At 36.7% G+C, this 20,568-nt stretch overlaps 1 protein-coding gene across 1 annotated transcript in view; it reads left to right on the forward strand.

Annotated features, from left to right (window-relative positions):
* Nucleotides 1–20,568, forward strand: part of ATAD2B (ATPase family AAA domain containing 2B) — a 118,055-nt gene that overhangs the window by 17,500 nt on the left and 79,987 nt on the right. Inside the window, exons 2-8 of the mRNA XM_081101490.1 lie at nucleotides 1,097–1,248; nucleotides 7,856–7,905; nucleotides 8,261–8,414; nucleotides 9,811–9,913; nucleotides 10,747–10,855; nucleotides 13,856–13,972; nucleotides 16,352–16,427. Coding sequence (XP_080957616.1) covers nucleotides 1,097–1,248; nucleotides 7,856–7,905; nucleotides 8,261–8,414; nucleotides 9,811–9,913; nucleotides 10,747–10,855; nucleotides 13,856–13,972; nucleotides 16,352–16,427 — 761 coding nt within the window. The remainder of the gene's footprint in view (nucleotides 1–1,096; nucleotides 1,249–7,855; nucleotides 7,906–8,260; nucleotides 8,415–9,810; nucleotides 9,914–10,746; nucleotides 10,856–13,855; nucleotides 13,973–16,351; nucleotides 16,428–20,568) is intronic.

Raw genomic sequence — 20,568 nt, forward strand, 5'->3', positions numbered from 1 at the left:
ATAGTCAATGAATGCTGAGGCTGGTGGGTGGTGGTTTGATGAAAAACAGGATATTGCTGAATTATCAGAATAATTCCACATAATTTAATGAAATACAAAGGGAAAAATAAGACTTTTCGGTGGAAAAACCTGGTGGACAACAACTTGACCAAATAATCAAGGTGATAATGATGGGTAGATTAGTATACACAATATAATTTCTGTATATTCTTTCCAAGAATATATGGCCTGAATCTGGTTATGAGGAACATCAAATAGACCCAGAATGAAATTCATCCTTGGGAATGAAAGGCTTTGTACTCTTTACACTCAAGGTCATAAAAGATGGGGAAAGACTAAAGAACTGTTTTATATTGAAGGAAACAGAGATCTGATAACTAAATACAATATGTGTTCCTGGATAGGATCCTGAACCAGAAGGGAAAGAGAGACATGTTGGGACATTTGATAAAATTTCATGTGTCTGGATTCGCTCTGTGTTATGTCATTGTTAATTTCCTGATTAGGTAGATTGTATGATGCTAATGTAACAATGTGTCCTTGTTTTGGGGAGTACATGATGGAGTACTTAGGAGAAGAATGAGGAATCCTATATAATAAAGATGTAATATGCAAATGATCGTTACGCCGACTGACTGTATAACGACTGGATCACGGATCATCAGGAGGGTGGGGCAGTGAGCTACAAGCGGGCAGGCGGTGGAGAGCTACAGGAGGGGGCAGGGCAGCAAACTATGAGGAGGAGGTGGGGGGAGGAGGGCGAGGGAGCTACAGGAGGGCGGAGAGCTACTGGAAGGTGGCAGCGAGCACTGGTGAGCTACTGGCGCATGGATTTGTGCGCAGGGCTACTAGTCATATCATAAAATGATGATATACACACATCTTTTCTGTAGGCTTCAAACTGCTTTCAAATATAAACAACACTGAACTTATTCTTCTAATTTTTGTTTCTGTAGTTACAGATTATTACATTATGTTACACTTGTAGAGTGATTCATTCAGTAAATATTTATTGGTTGAATACTGTACTTTATGCAATTTAACAATTCTGTGTGTTTTAATAGGAATAATAAATGCATTTTTCACTGTCTTTCAGAAATCTGAGGTTGATGGTAGTTTAAGTGATAGCCACGTGTCTCCTCCAGCCAAACGCACTTTGAAACAACCTGATTCTGTTTGCAAAGACAAATCAAAATCACGAAGTACTAGTCAACGAGAGGAATGGAATATATCAACTGGACAGTCCAGGTGAGAAGTGAGAACTCATCGATTATTTTTTCATGAATGATTTTTTTTTTCATTTTTTTTTCTTTTTTTTTCATGAATGATTTGATGTGATTTAGAGTTGATGTTAATGCTAATTTTCATAAATTGTAAAGCTGCTAGTATCTAAAAATACTTAAAAATTGTATTGAATTTACCTTATAATTTCTGTATATAATTTCTTTCTAAATATGCCATAAGATGTATTTGTTTTGTAGTATGTAATAGAAACTTATTACTAAAACAGTTGGATTTTGATAGGTCTTAAATATGCATATATATGTACAGTCCTGAAAAAAAATTTAAATATGTTTTTATTGAGTTTAGAGAGAAAGGCAGGGGCGGGGGGAGAGAGAGAGAGAGAAACATTGGTCAGCTGCCTCCTGCATATCCCCTGTTGGGGATTGAGCCCACAACTTGGGTATGTGCCCTGACCGGAATCGAACTGGCAACTTCCTAGTGCATGGGACAGCACTCAACCAACTGAATCACACCAGCTGGGCTAGTCCTGAAAATTTAAGTAAGAACATATGGTTAGAATTATTTTTTTATTTGAAAATAGGTAAAATGTCTTCTTTCTAAAGTTATTAAATACTAGAGGCCTGGTAGGGTCCCTCAGCCTGGCCTGCGGGGTTGGGCTGAAACCAGCCTGAGGCACAGATTTGTCCAGGGTGTGTCTAGCCCATCTCACCTAGTCCCGATGGGCTGGAACCCAGCAGCAAGATAACCTACGTCAGAGCGTCTGCCCCCTGGTGGACAGTGCGCATCATAGCAACTGGTTGAACGGTTGAACGAATGGTTGGACACTTAGCATATTAGGCTTTTATTATATAGGATAGGATTCCACTTGAATTGATATACAAAAATATAATAACATCTAAATAAATGTTTAAAGAAATCTTTTCATTTATCTCCATCCTTTCAACTTAAATTGCTTGTGTCTGATTTAATATGTAGCAGGAAAGCTTAGTTTTACTTATCAAAGTAAATGGTAATAATTTAATGTAGCAAGGATAAACACACACACAGAAGATTTAAACTTTGAACTCAGAATTTTGGCTTCTCTTTTCTCCAGTGTCTTTGATAGAGAAGTGCTGATATGCCGATGGCAGATAAAAATAAAAGGGAAATTCTTTGGTTTCATTTATCCTTGAAATAGTTAAAAATATTTTGATTCTCTCTCTCTCTCTCTCTCTCTCTCTCTCTCTCTTTCTCTTTACACACACACATATATTTATATATATATACACACACACTAGAGGCCTGGTGCATGAAATTCGTGTATGGGTAGAACCCCTAGGCCTGGCTGGCGATCAGGGCCGATCTGTGGGGTGACTGGCGGGGTGATTGAGGGGCCCCCGCTGGCACCTGCCTTGGCTGGCCTGGGGCCTGTGGGCTGGGGGCAGCTCCTGTGTTGAATGTCTGCCCCCTGGTGGTCAGTGCACATCATAGTGACCGGTCGTTCTGCCGGTCATTCTGCCATTCGGTCGGTTTGCATATTAGGCTTTTATTATATAGAATTCTTTTTTTTTAAATTGAATTTTTGAGAGGGAGAAACATCGATTTGTTGTTCCACTTATTTATGCATTCATTGGTTGTTTTTTGTATGTGCCCTGACTAAGGGTTGAACCCACAACCTTGGCATTTTGTGATGATGTTCTAACCAACTGACCTACCTGGCCAGGGCCTATATATATTTTCTTTAATGAAAAATATTTTTGGGGGTTACATAAACTTTGATAGGCACTGCACATTTACAAAGAATGTTACCTATTTTAGTATGGTCTAAAATTCTGTTTTCCATTATAATTGATAATTCAATATCATATTAGTTTCAGGTGTACAGTATAGTGGAATTAAAAATTTTTTATTTTGCATTGTCTGAGAACTAAGTAGAAAAATTCAGGAATTATAGTCTGTTGATTCTCCCCCTCCCCCTTTTTATCATACTCATTCATATGTGAGATGAAACAGATCCAGATCACTATAATGATATTTCTCAAGATGAGTACTTCCCTTTAATTACACTTCTAGATTTGATCTCTCTGTTATATTCTGTCTCTTGCATTTATTTAGTAAGTGAATTAGGCTTCTTTTTCTAGATAAATGTTGCTAAAAGATGTTCTTTTAGTGTTGAAGTTTGACCTTTAATTGTAAGATAATTTTAACAGTTTGATTCAAGTCTGAGGATGTAATACACTAGATTTCCCACATCTTATCCATTCAGAAGGCTTTTATGTAAATTGACATCTTTCATATAAAAAGACGTCAAAAATTTTTGGGGGGATAGTTTTGATTACATTTAGGTACATTAAAGTAAGATACTCCTTTTAAAAAAATACTAAACACATTTTGAATAAAAAGCTTACATAATGAATGTTAACAAAATTTACTATTTCTGTTTTGGCAGAAGAATAATGTTTAGCATTTCACATTTTAAAAAGTTTTCGGAGTTAAACTTCCATCTAGGAATGTAAGTGCTACACTGTTACAGTCTTTTGGTTTTGTATGACTTGAAAAGAAAATGCCATGTGACTTACTAGATTTAACAGAATTGAATTTTAAGCAACACTTTTAGCTAAATATATTTTATATTTTGAGATAGCATAAATACAAATATCAGTATTTATTTAAAGGTTTCTGGTTGTTTTTATGTCATGAACCTAAGAATCCTGATTCTTTATTTTGTAATCTAAGTTCTTATGAGCATTAAGGGTAAATTATGGAATTTCTTTCATAAAAATAATTCCTTAGAAATACATTTCATTTTGAGAAAAATTGAATATAGATAAAACTTAGTATTAGCTATGAAAAATAATGAATCTTTTTTTAAAAATTGTTTTAATTGACTTCAGAGAGGAAGGGAGAGGTAGAAAGAGATAGAAACATCAATGATGAGAAAGAATCATTGATCAACTTCCTCCTGCATGCCCCACACTGGGGATCGAGCCTGCAACCCGGGCATGTGCCCTTGACTGGAATCAAACGTGGGACCCTTCAATCCTCAGGTCACTGCTCTATCCACTGAGCCAAACTAGCTAGGGTGAAAAATGAGTCCTTTGGACTTTCTAAAGACCAAAATTCTTTAAAGAAATTACTGTTGATTGGTAAAATGATTTCTTTTTAGAGACTAGTAATTGATGGAGAGGTAAAAGTGAAACTAGAATTTCAAAGTCTTCATAAAATATTTGAAATTGAGTTTTCTTTTGGGGAGAAATCTGGGCATATATATTTGGAGGTCCAAGTTCATCAATGTAATTATAATGATTGATCATTTTTTGTAAATTGATGATTTTGTTTGATCAGAAAGTATTTAGCATATTTTCTTTATCTTATACGTAGAAACTCACACAAATACATGCTAACCTAGATAGATGTTGGCACTTACAAATATTTTTTATTTTTATTTTTTTCAAATATTTTGAGTAGAGTACCATTTTACTGACTCTTGTCAGCTGACATTTAGCCAGTAGACATTTATTTAACTTGGAGACCTGGTGTGTTGTAGGCAGCTTGGGGAAAGTGGCATGCATTTGATGTTTCTGGAATAATAAAAGGGCATACTCTAAGATACAAAATTAAATCTTTGATAAGACAAAGTGTAAACTTAAATGGATTATACATGAAAAACTTGTTTTGTCATCAGATGAGAGAATAATGAGATTAAGTGAAATATAACCAGCTATGTTAGACTGCTGAGGCACATTGGAATTAAAGGGTGATAGTGCTTAAGGTTTTCAAAAATGAGACATTTACTGAATTGAGGTTTAAAACCCTCTAAATCATTAAATGCCTTGGGTTTATATGGGAAAGGGAGAATAAGAAATGCTTTTTAAATCTGGTAGTTGCTTCAGATAATTAAAGGTTTAAAAAAATCTAATATGCCAAAACCGGTTTGGCTCAGTGGATAGAGCGTCAGCCTGCGGACTGAAAGGTCCCAGGTTCGATTCCGGTCAAGGGCATGTACCTTGGTTGCGGGCACATCCCCAGTGGGGAGTGTGCAGGAGGCAACTGGTCGATGTTTCTCTCTCATCGATGTTTCTAACTCTCTATTTCTCTCCTTTCCTCTCTGTAAAAACTCAATAAAATATATTAAAAAAAAATCTAATATAAAAAAACACAACAATAAAAAAACTCTAATATAATGATCATCTAATATAAAGTGATACTGTCTCCATTTAAAAAATTTAGGAAACAGAGATATAGGGAAATATTCCCCATCATATTCTCCTTTTAAAAAATAAACAAAGGAGACTTTATAATTATAAAGGGTTTCTTGGAGGATTCATTTAAGTAGTGAACCTGGTTACATTTTAAGTAATCAAATTTTTTCCTCCAAAATATGTTTTTATTGATTTGAGAGAGAGAAAAAGAAAGGGAGAGGGAGGGAGGCAGAGAGAGAGAGAGAGAGAGAGAGAGAGAGAGAGAGAGAGAGAATATGAATGAGAGAGAGAAACATTGATGTGAGAGAGAAACATCAACCAGTTGTTTCCCCTATATATCCTGACAGGGGATCAAATCTGCAACCTGGGTATGTGTCCTGACCTTGAATCGAACCTTTTGGTGAATGGAACGACACTCAATCAACTGAGCCACACTCTGGCCAGGGCTTAAGTAATTAACTATTGGGAACATTGATTCATGAGACTTTTTAGACACATAATATTGTATAGTCAGGCCAACCCTTAAAATCTCAGTATTCTCTCTTTATAGACAGAGTATTTGATTTTATCTCCTTTAAAAAGAAATAAATTTCTCTGTTTTATAAGAGAAATGATAATGGTAAAATGATGACATTAATATGTAATTGTAAGATAATTAGATTGAAGAACTAGTGTTCCCTTCCCCCCATAAAACATCTCTCATTAGCAAAGAAGTAAAAGCCAACTAAGTATTGTTTCTTCAGAGGGACAAAAAACTTACTGTGCTTTTACCCCCAAGTGATGTTGCTATTGTTCAGAAAAGTTTTAGATTTCTTTTATAGAAATATATTTTAGGGTTAACGTCTTATTCTTTTAATTCAAGTGTGTATAATTTTAAGCATTTAGTTTTTTAAAATATATTTTTATTGATTTCAGACAGGAGGGAAGAGGGAGAGAGAGATAGAAACATCAATGATGAGAGAGAATCATTGATTGGCTGCCTCCTGCACACCCCCAACTGGGGTTCAAGCCTGCAACCAAGGCACGTGCCCTTGACTGGGAATTGAACCCAGGACCCTTCATTCTGCAGGCCAACGCTCTATCCACTGAGCCAAACCAGCTAGGGATAACCATTTAGTTTGGCATGCAACTAAAATTCATTTGGAGCCAAGATTTGTGAATAAATTGATCAGACTGAGGTAATGTTATGTTGGGTTCAAAGCCAAAGTATATTTATGAATAAAATAGATTTTTAAATTTGGTTTTAAGTGGATTTTGAGATTGATTGTAGAGAATTCTACATGTGTAATCTAAAGAATGTCCTGTTAATACATCAGTTTCATTACTTTATACTCAAATTCATATGCCAGGAGAATTGTGTACTTGGTATACAAAGGTGCTAAAAATGAAATACTTTCCAAGAGGTAGTATATTAGAAAAAGATAGTTTTGTTGTTTTCTGGGGGAAAGGAGGGCTGGAGTTTTTGTTTTTGTTTTCTCCACAGTCTGAAGACAGATAGTAGTTTGAGTTTTTGTTCATATATTTTAATCATCCTAGCTGTGACCTTTATTAGGCAGGGATATTTACAATTAACAATTATAACACTTAACATTTATGATTTAACACAAAGAGCTACGGAGTAACTAAAAACATTAGAATATTTTAGTTAAAAAATTGTGCAAACCACACAAATAGTAGAAGATAGTTTATAAATATTAACTATTTTCTAAATGTCCTCCCATTGTTTTTTTTCTTTGAAAATGATTATTGTTGGGTTAAAAAAAATACTCCGATAACTTTATACTGACAGCTCTTTTATTCTGTAACAATTTAGTTTTTGAGCTTTCTAATTATAGTTAGGTGTATGGTGACTGTTTCCTTAAGTCTTTATGTTTTGATGACCATGTAAGTATCTAACATTTTTCTTCCTCCACCCAAGAGAGAGAATTATACAATGACTGTTTTGAGAAAGTAGTTGAGTTTTTATTTTCAGTTTAGAATGTATAATAAAATATTTGAATAAATTATTATATGGTATTGGTGTTCAGTACTTTTTTTTCTTACAAATTACTGTTTGAATAAATTTGTTATTGTTTCAATTTTATTTTGTCAACCAAATCAATAGTAAATGTCTGTGACAATTGCTACTAATGGCCTCAGTTAATTTATGGCATATGTTAGGCTTAAGCCTTTTATTTGGATTTAATTTACAGAGTTAAAGAGATAATAAGTTCTATTATTAAAGCTGTACTTGAAGTAATGAAATGACTCAGTATATTTTATTAATTGGTATATTATCAATGTTAGAGTAAAAAAAGTCTTCACTCTTAAATAAAGTAATACTATAGTACTGACATTTTAAAGATTAAAATGATTCCACCAGTATTGCATTTCTTGCTCCTTTAAGTGAATATTGATATGTTTGCATATTAAATATAATTGTGTTTTAGGTTAACTTCTCAGCCTGGTGCTACATTACCAAACGGACATAGTAGTTTATGTGAGTATTCTATTATGAAACTGGTTAGTATTGAAATTCTTTTAATGTTGTTAGAATTAAAGTATTTAATGTGGGTAAACAGAGTGATTTACTAGTATGCTCAGCAAATGACTGGATTTCAGTCACAATAAATACATATGTAATTGTTAAGTGTTGAAAAATCCATACAAGGGAAATAATTTAAATTATTAAGACAGATTGTAAACATTTATAGAAATGCTAGATTATTGGATATTAAAGCCATTTAAGAGGTTATATTAAATCTCTTGTTGTCTTTTAAAAGTAATGTTTTGATTTTTTTTCCTCTCTTTTTATACTCTGTACTTTGAAATGGGAATTATCTCTCTTTTTGTAGCCCTTCGAAGCCATCCCCTTCGAGGGGAAAAGAAGGGAGATGGAGACCTTTCTTGTATGAATGGTGACATGGAAGTCAGAAAAAGTTGTCGTTCCAGGAAAAACAGATTTGAAAGCGTGAACCAGAGTTTGTTATTTGATCAACTAGTAAATAGGTATGAATGCTTATGTAGTAAGCAGTTTCATTTAATTATTTGATTTTAAAAAATAATTTTTAAAATTGACTTCAGAGATAAAGGGAGAGAGAAAGAGAGAGAGAAACATCAGTGATGAGAATCATTAATCGGCTGCCTCCTGCATGCCTCCCACTGGGGATGGAGCCTGCAATCTGGGCATATACCCTGATTGCGAATTGAACTTGTGACCTCCTGGTTCATAGGTCAACACTCAACCACTGAGCCATACTGGCTGGGCTAATTATTTGATTTTTAAGACAGTTATGCTTTTAAAAACAACTTAGGCACTGACTTAGTAATAAATGCAATTATTTTATAACAATTTGAATTAACAGTGGTTAGCAGTGATTGTCAGTTTCTAGTTAGTTTACTAGATTTAATACAATTTATGTAATAGTTAAAAATGTTCTCATTGTTAATTAAGCTTTTGTGCATAGTGAGATACTATAAAAATAATTTTATTCTGTCTTTACTATAGTCATTTAATATTTTCTCATTTAACATTTGTAGCTTTGACAATTTTCAAACAACATTAAGGTCCATTATTAATATATAATTTTTCTTAGTTAAGATTTTGAATTGATGATCTTTTTGAGACTGGGTATGTGGGATGTAGCTAGTGAGCAAGCCTAGCTGATTGCTCAGCATCGACATCCAATGAAACGTGATTCTTCTCAGGTAATAGATTATCATACTTAATTCTTGCAAATACCTGGAGAAGGGAGGTCAGTTTAATCCCTTATATTCTGGAAATTATACTCTGTAGTGGTAATGTCAAATTTGAGTATTAGTTATTATTTTTACTTTTTTCTATTATTTTTTTATACTTTTCTATTACAGTTTACATTCAATATTATTTGTATTAGTTTCAGATGTACCTTTGTTAGATACTTAGACCAGTGTCTGGAAACATAGTGTTTGAAAGGTGAAATGTTCTAATGTCAGCATGTATTTTGTGGATGTCAGTATTCTCTAATTTATAGAAAGACCTGTTCTGTTACCTTATTGGCTTTAAACTTTTTACAAATTCTATTCTGTATAAATCATAACATCATCTTCAAATAAAAAGATGAAATTAGTTACTTTTTTCAGTGCCTGGGATCTGGTAGTCAGTTTTTTTAGTGGCATTGTGGATTTGAATATTTTGGAGCCTTATAAACAAAAGTCTTCTATTTCGTAAGTTTTACTTAAATAAATATATTAAGGTAGAAGGTCTTTTGGTTCTGATGGACCCCAATTCAAAGAGGGATGTTATATACAGTTACATATCAGAGATGATTTAGTTATGCTTTGGTGAAGATCTCTTTTATGTGGATGACGACACAGTGTGTGGTTCCACAATTGTCTAAACCCTAGTTTTATTATGTGATTATAGCACTGCTGAAGCTGTACTGCAAGAAATGGACAACATTAACATTAGACGGAATCGTCGATCAGGAGAAGTGGAACGACTTCGAATGTGGACAGATACAGAATTTGTGAGTATACTTAAACAACCTTTGCAATTTTTAATTTCTACTGAGGAATAAAAAGGGAGAGTCAACAGCATTTAGACTTTCTTGGATTAATAGAATTGTTCCTTCTTCATTTTTACCTTGCGACTTTTTTGCTTTCTTGGTTCTTTTATTCCATTCTCTACTTGCCACAATTCCCCTAAAAATTCTCTCTCTACTTTTTCCAGAATAGTCATCTGAAAATACAGTTCTGATTTTGTAACTTTTCTGATGTGAACCTTTAATATTTTTTTTATTGTGTACTGAATTAATTAAAAATATTTTGGCTTTCATAATCTGTTTTCGACTTTTATCTTCTCAACACTATTGCCCAAATACAAACAAATCATTCTTGTTCATCTGTCTTTTACTTCTCTTAATACTTCTGGTTAGGGACTGATGTAATCCTTTCTTGTTTCAAGGTTCATTTCAAATGTTGCCTCGCTTCCCTGCCCTTATCAAGAAGACATTGTCTCTTTGAATTCTACTTAGTACCTTTCTTTATGGTGTTTAACTTTGTTTACTTTCTTTTATAGTTACCTGTGATTTGTTTCATCCTACTAGTCTGTAATTTGCTTGCAGGAGACAGTATTCCATGGCATTATAGTTTACAATTTTCAAATATCTTATAAGCTTTGTTTGTTTATTCTCTTGTCCCTTACATTTATTGAATTCAGGGAGCTCCGTTTTCATGAATCCGTGCCTTGTAAATAGGCGCTCAGTGAATTTTATTGAGTAGGCATGTCCCATTGGGTTATACTATTTATTGCCAGGAATAAATTCCATGTTAATATTTGACAGATTTCTTTTTTTAAAAGGAAAACATGGATATGTATTCAAGAGTGAAAAGGCGAAGAAAGTCACTGAGAAGAAATAGTTATGGGATACAAAATCATCATGAAGTCTCTACTGAAGGTGAAGAAGAAGGTTTGTAAAACACTTTATGAAATAATATACTAGAAAGTTTAGGTGGAAGAAAAGAAAAATATATACAAGTAACATATGTGTAATATTGCCAAGTAGGTGATTTTTGGCTGCAGAGGTCTATATCTTGTATAATTTGAAATAATGTTTATTCCACTGGCATTCTGAGTTTTTATTTTCTGCATTGGAAAAGTGCCGTTACTGTACTTTCTACATTGTTGTAATGTATCTTATTAGTAGCTATTGATAGTCCTTAATGACCTAATTTGGCATTTGCCATGAGCTGATTTGCTTGTTAGGTCAGGCCTCTTTTGTATTTAGGTACTTTCCAATCAGAAGCCTCTATCGAGAATCACCTTCTGTCCATAGTCTCTAAATCTCTGATTACTGTATTTGGGTCCCAAATTTAGTTATGGACTGAGGAGTATACTACTGTTCTTTTCTGAGGCATGTCTAGGTTCTGAACTGAAGAACCCCAAATTTGTAGGGCTGGAGCTGGAATATGATGAAAGTACGTTTGCCCCAAGGTTTATAAATTAATGACTGGTACATCTAGAGGAATTAATTCTGTAGGAGTTAGTCTTCTTTATTGAAATGGATTTTCAGATGATTTGGTGTATTGTAAATGCCGGGTACTTGTATTTTACTAGGCAATTTTACTCGTTTTCACTGTTCGTATAGCTTAGAGAAGAACAGGTTTATTGCTCTTATTCTGTAATTAATATATTGTTAGCAAGTTATGAAGAACTGATATTTCTAATGAAGGTACTTTATTGAACAAATATTGTTCACGGTGAGGGTGGGGGAGGGTCCCTCAGCTTGACCTGCACCTTTTGCAATCTGGGAGCACTCTCCAATCCAGGAGCCCTGATGGCTTAGGCCCACTCCCCGTGGTTCTCTGCTCTCTGCGGGGCCTGGCCGTTCTGCACCCGCTGCCCAGAGGCCCTCCACGGCCAGGGCGGAATGCTTGCCTCGTTGCCGCAGTGATGAAGCAAGCATTCCACCAGGCCTCTAACACTGCCCACTCTCAGCGGCTGTGCCCCCAGGACTGGGGGACTCCGGTGGGGCTGGGGGACTGGGTGCCTCCATGTTGTGGCTATGGGTGCTGCTAGCTTTGTGACGGAGTGATGGTTAATTTGCGTATTACCCTTTTATTAGATAGGATTTTTGCCTTTTTATTAACGGAACATCTTTGTGGAGTTTCCAAAGTAGATTGGACACATACAGCATTTCCTCCCATAGTAAACAGTATTATTGTGCAGGCATTTTTTCAAAAAAATATTTTTGAAGGTTTAGGAAACATAATTGGGCATAAATAATTAATAGTATTATTTAGATAAGTAATATTTTACTTGCTGATTTTCTCTATACCCTAATAATAAAAAATTTAAAAACTTAGAATAAGCTTTCAGATGTTACAAGTAAACTGTAAAGTCCTTTGCATTTTTAGTCTCCTATTTCACTCAGCATCACTGGCAATTTAATTTTCCTGTGCCTTTATATGACTGCATTGTATTGACAGTTCTTGTGGTTAAAAACTTAATCCTAAAGTATATTGTGCTTAAGGACAATAAGCCTATACATTTTCATTAGATTTTTATTTTAAACTGTAAGTAGATGTCACATCATAGCTATAGCCAAACAGTTTTTTAAACCACTGTAAAAAAATAAACTTTTTATATTTATGTGTATTATAATTTAGTTTCTTACATTTATAGCTAGGTGAATTATCATAAAACAATCACCAATATCAAGAAATAACCTATAGTATTATCAATACCCTGGAAGCCTGTTTCATGTTCCCTCCCAATTTCTACCTGCATTTTCTTACCAAATATAATTAATCCATGCTTACCTGTTGTCAACAGGCCTAACAAACTATTATACTGCCAACAAAAATTGCTTTTGCTGTAACATTAGTAATTATCTTGTAAACATATTTTTTAAACTACCAAGTGGTATTTGAATACTAACCTAATCCAGAGGTTGATTGGACATTGAATAAAGTTTGCTGTAGTAAAATGCTTAATCATGAGCAAATCAAGAGATCAAATATGATCATATTGATTTATTTAGCACATAACTATATTGATTATTTATTTGTAGGAAAGGCATTTTACATCTATCTAGGTTGATTTTTTTGTTGTTGTCATTAATCCTCACCCGAGGATATTCTTCCATTGATTTTTAGGGAGAGTGGAAGTGAGAAGGAAAAACAGAGAGAAACATCGATGTGAGAGAAACACATTGATTGGTTGCCTCCTGCATGAGCCCTGACCAGGGTCCGGCTGGGGAGGAGTCTGCAACTGAGGTATGTGCCCTTGACTGGAATTGAGCCTTTGGTCCGCAGGTGGTTATTCTATCCACTGAGCCAAACCTGCTAGGGCTAGGATGATTTTTAATTATATTGATTTATGCTATATGATACAGAATTGATATTTTTAAATGTCACCTTTACAGAGTAAAAGATAAAATGTAGCCCCTGCCAGGCTGGTGTGGCTCAGTGGTTGAACATTGACCTGTGAACCAGGAGGTTACGGTTTGATTCTGGGTCAGGGCGCATGTCTGGTTGCAAGCTCGATCCCCCAGTGTGGGGTGTGCAGGAGGCAGCTGATCCATGATTCTCTCACATCATTGATGTTTCTACCTCTCTCTCCCTCTCCTCTCCTCTCTGAAATCAATAAACATATATTTTAAACAAATGTAACCCCTAGCTGGTGCGGCTCAGCTGTTTGAACGTACCTGGCTTACCGGCTCGATTCCCAGTCAGAGCACATGCCCAGGTTTCAGGCTTGATCCCCAATTGGGGTGTGTGCAGGAGGCAGCCAATCAATATTTCTCCCTCACACCGATGTTTCTTTTTCTCTCCTCTTCCTCCCTCTCTCTAAAAATCAGCAGAAATATTTAAAAATAAAATTAATAAAATATAAATATTCAGTTCTAGAGTGGACCAATCCTATGGATTAAAACTGTTTTTTTTTTCTTTTGTGTGTGTGAAACTAGAATCTCAAGAGGAGGATGGAGATATAGAAGTTGAAGAGGCAGAAGGAGAAGAAAATGATAGACCATATAATTTGAGACAAAGAAAAACAGTGGATCGATATCAAGCACCTCCAATAGGTAGGAGACACTAAATAACTTCTTTGTTTTTGTCATTGGTAGCTTATTCTGCTTCATCTCTTTAAAAAATTAGTGTTGCTGAATTTAAAAGAATGAAAACTCTTGTAGGTTCCAGATATCTTTTCCTATATGTGCTTCTGTTTATAATACCATGGAAAGAAAATTTAAGTATGTAGTTGCAATATAGAATTACATAGAGCAGGTACATTTTATTTAAAGAACCTTAAACTTAATAATAAATACTGCTTTGTTTTTGTGTTACTTTATAGTTTATTGAGCACTTTCAATTACAGCAGTTCTTTAGGGCAAGTATTTCTATGTTCCCAGTAGTTGAGTAACTTAGTCACAAAAGTGGTGCATGGCTGCAGCTTGGCCAGTAACATAGGGATTTATTTTTAATTTTTATTTTTTTGAAAAGAAAAAATGTTTAAATCTAATGGACATGTAGTAAATTCTACAGATACTATCTTACTGACTTTTTCCAGCTCTTGGGAAATTCCGACACTATTGATTCCCTTTGAAGTTTTGAAAATTGAGATATAATTCACATATCATGAAATTCACCATTTTTGCTGGCTTTTAATATGTACACTTCATTGGTTTTTCATATATTCACTAGAGTGTGCAGTCATCAGCTCTATATAATTTTAGAACATTTTATTACTTCACACTCCTCCCTCCCCAGTCATCACCATTATCTAATTCCAGAACATTTTATTACTTCCACACCCGCCCCCTCTCTCCTCACCCAGCCCTTGGCAACTACTAATGTACCTTCTGTCTCTATAGATTTGCTTGTATGTGACCTTTTATATTTAACTTCTTTCACTTAGCATAATGCTTTCAAGGAAGAACCTAGATCTTTTTACTCAAAACCTTTATTTTCTAAAACAATGATTGATTCTCTGAAAGGGGTCTATCAGAGTTATCTATTAGAAGCTTGCCCAAGTATGAGGCTTCTTATCTACCACAGTTAAGAGTCACTGTCACAGATAGTCCTGTTAATAATGGGAGAGGTGTGTTGGGATAGAAAAAAGACTGTGAGCCATTTGTCTAGATTTAAAAAAAATACTTATTGAGGTATAACTAAATTACAGTCCATTGCCATTACGCATATTTATGAGGCTATCACAGTTAAGACAATGAATGTGTTTTGTTTTTTTTTAAAATATATTTTATTGATTTTCCACAGAGAGGAAGGGAGAGGGATAGAGACTTAGAAACATCGATGAGAGAGAAACATCGATCAGCTGCCTCCTGCACATCTCCTACTGGGGACGTGCCCGCACAGGCCCTTGACCGGAATCGAACCTGGGGCCTTTCAGTCCACAGGCCGACGCTCTATCCACTGAGCCAAACCGGTTTCAGCGAATATGTTTTTTAACTCCCAAAATTTCATCCTGCCTGTTTATAATCTACTCCTAACCTCCTTGTGCCTCCCTGCTTCCAATCCTCAGGTAGCCACTGATCTGATCTGCTTTCACTATAGATTAGTTTATATTTTATTATATACAGAACATAGTACATATGCTTTTTTTGTCTTCTTTCATTCAGCATAATTATTGTAAGACTCATCCATGTTATTGAGCATAACAATAGTGTGCTTTTTATTGCCGAGTAGCATTCCATTGAATGAATATATCACACTTTTTTAAAAAAAAAATATTATATTGATTTTTTACAGAGAGGAAGGGAGAGAGATAGTTAGAAACATCGATGAGAGAGAAACATCGATCAGCTGCCTCCTGCACATCTCCTACTGGGGATGTGCCCGCAACCCAGGTACATGCCCTTGACCAGAATCGAACCTGGGACCTTTCAGTCCACAGACCGATGCTCTATCCACTGAGCTAAACCAGTTTCGGTGAATATATCACACTTTTATTTATCTGTTCATTTGTTTTATGGACATTGGGATTGTTGACATTCTAGTGTTGGCTATTATAAATGAAGTTGTTATGAACATTCATGTGCAAATTATTCTTTAAACAAATGCTTTAATTTTTCTTATAATCATTCTTTTTTTATGGCTGGAATGTCTAGGTTTTATAGTTAGGATTTGCCAATGTTATCTCTGGTGAAGTGTCTGTTCAAATCTCTTATGCATTTTTTCAGTTGAGTTGTTTATTTTCTTATTAAGTTTTGAGAGTTCCTCATGCGTTCTGGATATCAGTCCTTTATCAGATATGTGATTTGCACATATTTTCTCAGTTTATAACTTGTTTTTTTTATTGTCTTCATAGTGTCTTTCAAAGAGCAGAATTTTGTGATTTTTAAGAACTCCAATTTATCAATTTAATAGAAGTTTTTTTTTACTCCTTTAATTTATCAACTTATGATTTTATTATTAGTTATATGTAATCCTGTTTTTTTTTAAAGTACCAGCTCATCAAAAAAAGAGGGAAAACACGCTGTTTGATATTCACCGATCTCCAGCAAGAAGAAGCCATATCAGGTATGTTTTGTTGGTTTTTGAAAGGGAGAAATATTTACATCTGTCATTTATATATCTCCTTTAAATCATACATAACATAATGGCCTATAATTACAGTATAGGTATTGATAGTGTAAATCAGCGGTTCTCAACCTGTGGGTTGCAACCCCTTTGGGGGTCAAATGACCCTTTCACAGGGGTCGCCTAAGACCATCGGAAAACACATATATAATTACATGTTGTTTTTGTGATTTATCACTATGCTTTAATTATGTTCAATTTATAACAATGAAAATACATCCTGCATATCCAATTTACGTTATGATTCATAACAGTAGCAAAATTACAGTTATGAAGTAGCAACAAAAATAATTTTATGGTTGGGGGTCACCACAACGTGAGGAACTGTATTAAAAGGTCACGGCATTAGGAAGGTTGAGAACCACTGGTGTAAATGATAATGCCATTGAGGGACTAAATAGTATTTTTCTTTCTTTTTCCATTTTATTTCTCTATTATAGTTGATATTTGATATATTTTATATTAGTTTTAGGTGTACAGCATAGTTATATATAAATTATAAGTGAGCCCCTTCCCCCATCCCGATAACTCAGGTACCCATTTGGCATCATACATAGTTATTACAATACTAGTGGCCCGGTGCATGGATTCATGCACATTGAAAGGAAATTAATTAGAAGGTGGCCAGCAGGGCGTGACTGGGCAAGACAGGCTGGACATACCCTGGAGCCAACCTCCCGCTGCCCCTCTCCAGCCAGCCGCACCTGGGATGGTGGTGGCTTGAAGAGCAGTGGTGGCTCGAAGGGCATCTATGGAGTGAGCAGGGTCCCTCCGGCAGGTGGAGTCCCTCGTCCTGGCCTGCGGGGATCGGGCCGAAACCAGCTCTCTGACATCCCCTGAGGGGTCCCGAAGTGTGAGAGGGCACTCTGCAAAGTTACTGTTGTACAAGGTGTGGAATGCAAATGCAAGTGTGCAGTAAACCAGATTCAGGGCCCACAGTGCCCCAGCTACAACATAACCCACAGTCGCAGGTGGAATCACACGGCCCTGCGAGTAATTGGCCTCCCTCCTCTCTGGTTCTGGGGTGGGTCACCTGAGAACTGCAGCTGCAAAGTCACCGCAGTTCGGCAGCTCCTTGTTGAGCGTCTGCCCCCTGGTGGTCAGTGTGCGTCATACCTGTGGCCTGTCGCTTAGCCTTTTATATATATACTAGAGGCCCGGTGCACAAAAATTTGTTCACTCGGGTGGGGGGGTTCCCACAGCCCGGCCTGTGCCCTCTCGCAGTCTGGGAGCCCTCAGGGGATGACCACCTGCTGGCTTAGGCCTGCTCCCGGGGGATTGGGCCTAAGATGGCAATCAGAAATCCCTCTGGCAGCCTGGCAGGCCTCGGGGGATGTCCACTTGCCAGCGGGGAGCAGGCCTAAACTGCAGTTGGACATCCTTAGCGCTGCTGAGGAGGCAGGAGAGGCTCCCACCACCACCACTGTACTGGCAGCCATCAGCCTGGCTTGTGGCTGAGCAGAGCTCCTCCCATGTGAGAGTTCCCTGACCACCAGAGGGCAGCTCCTGCAGTGAGCGTCTGCCCCCTGGTGGTCAGTGTGTGTCACAGTGACCAGTCTTTCCCAGTCTTTCTGCTGTTAGGGTCAGTTTGCATATTACCCTTTTACTATATAGGATAGAGGCCTGGTGCATGGGTGGGGGCCGGCTGGTTTGCCCTGAAGGGTGTCCCGGATCAGGATAAGGGTCCCGCTTGGGTGCCTGGCCAGCCTGGATGAGGGGATGATGGCTGTTTGCAGCTAGTCACACCCCCTTCAGGGTGGGGGTCCCCACTGGGGTGCCTGGCCAGTCTGGGTGAGGGGCTGTGGGCCGTTTTCAGGCTGGCGGGTGACTGAAGCTCCCAGCCTCTCCTTTTTTTCTTTTTTTTATTCTGGGATTTATTTATCTTCTATGGCTGTCACTGGAACTGAGAGCCGGCTTTAGCTCTGAGGCTCAGCTCTAGCTTTGAGACCTCGGCTGCTGAAAGCAGGTGTCTGGGTTTGTTTGGCTTCTATAATTGAAACACTGTTGCAACTCCAGCTCTGAGGCCCAGCTGGCTGAAAGCAGGTTTCTGGGGTTTGTTTAGCTTCTATAATTGCAGCATAGTTTCTTAGAGTGCAACTCAGAGGCCGGTAGGGGCAGGTGGGGAACCTTGGCTTCCTCCATCACTGGAGCAAGCAGGCCTCCTGTTCGCTTCAGCTGCCTGGCTGCTGGCCGCCATCTTGGTTGGTAGTTAATTTGCATATCTCGCTGATTAGCAATGGGAAGGGTAGCGAAGTTACGGTTAATTACCATGTTTCTCTATTATTAGATGGATTATTGACTGTATTCCCAATGCTGTACTTAACATCCCTATTACTATTTTATAACTACGAATTTATACTTCTTCTTTTTAGTCCTTATCTGAGGACATTTTTCCCCATTGATTTTAGAAAGAGTGGAAGGGTAGGAGGAAAGAGGATAGAGAAACATCAGTTGGTTGCCTCCTACATGTGCCCCAACTAGGTTTGGGGTTGAACCTACAACGCAGATATGTGCCTGTGTCAGGGAATCGAACCTCATGACCCTCCAGTGCTCTAACTGTTGAGCAGTGCTGGCTAGGGCCAATTTGTATTTTTTAGTCTCTTCACCTTTTATTTTTAATTTTTAAAAATTGATTTCAGAGAGTAAGGGAGAGGGAGGGAGAGAAACATCAATGATGAGAGAGAATCATTGGCTGCCTCCTGCATGCCCACCACTGGGGATCAAGCCCGCAACCCAGGCATGTGCCCTGTGATTTGAATTGTGATCTCCTGATTCACAGTTCAGTGCTCAACCACTGAGCCATGTTGGTTGGGCTTAATCCTTTCACCTTTCATTCAGTTCCCCAACTCCCTTCTCTTCTGGCAACCATTAGTTTGTTCTCTACATCTATAAGTCTATTTCTGTTTTGTTGTTTATTTTGTTTTTTAAATTCCACATATAGCCTTAGCCGGTTCTGCTTGGTGGATAGAGCGTTTGCTCAGTGGATAGAATGTCAGCCTGCAAACTGAAAGGTCCCAGGTTCGATTCCGGTCAAGGGCACATGCCTGGCTTGATCCCCAGTGGGGGACTTGGAGGAGGTAGCCGATACATGATTCTCTCTCATCATGGATGTTTCTATCTCTCTCTCCCTCTTCCTTCCTCTCTGAAATCAATAAAAATATATTTAAAAACAGAACGAGAATAGAAAGGATTATTTTTTAAAAATTCCTCATATAAGTGAAATCATATGATGTTTGTCTTTCTTAGTCTGACTTATTTTACTTAGCATAATACTTTCTGAGGTCCATCCATGTTGTTGCCAATAGTCAGATTTCATTCTTTTTTATGGCTGAGTAATATTCCACTGTACACATGTTTTTTTATACAGTTGTCTATGGGCACTTGGGCTGCTTCCATATTTCGCTATTGTAAATCACATTGCAGTGAATTTAGGGGGGCATATATCTTTTTGAACTAATGTTCTGGGTTTCTTAAGATATATACCCAGACATGGAATTGCTGGATCATAAGTCAGTTTCATTTTAAATTTTTAAGGAACTCCCATACAGTTATCTATAGTGCTGCACCAATTTGCATTCCCACCAACAGTACACAAGGGTTTCCTTTCTCCACACCCTCGACAACACTTGTGTGCTGATTTATTGATAATATCCATTTGACAGGTATAAAGTGATATTTCATTGTGGTTTTGATTTGCATTTATCTGATGAGTGGGGATGTTGATCATTTTTTCATATGTCTGTTGGCCATATGTAAATAACACATTTCTTTATTTTCTAATAGTTATTATCCTACATGTGACTTATCTTCCTGATTCAGTTTGTCTGGAATAGTTAAGTCTAACAATTACATTTTCTAAAGCTACATAGCTCTCTGGTCTCTTAGTAGAGTTGAATCTAAGTGACATACATTGCTTTCATTCAAAGCATCATTGATTCAATTAGTTTTTGCTCCTTTTTTTTTCCTTTCCTCCTTTTACATGTAGGTACAAGAGATTTTTTGTTTTTGAAACTTTATCTTGTCTAATTATGTTTCCTGAAATGGTAATGTATTCTCCATGGTTCAAAAATATTTTTAGAAA

Source organism: Myotis nattereri (genome assembly GCF_964212035.1).
Source record: "Myotis nattereri genome assembly, chromosome: 10".
Classification (NCBI taxonomy): domain Eukaryota; kingdom Metazoa; phylum Chordata; class Mammalia; order Chiroptera; family Vespertilionidae; genus Myotis; species Myotis nattereri.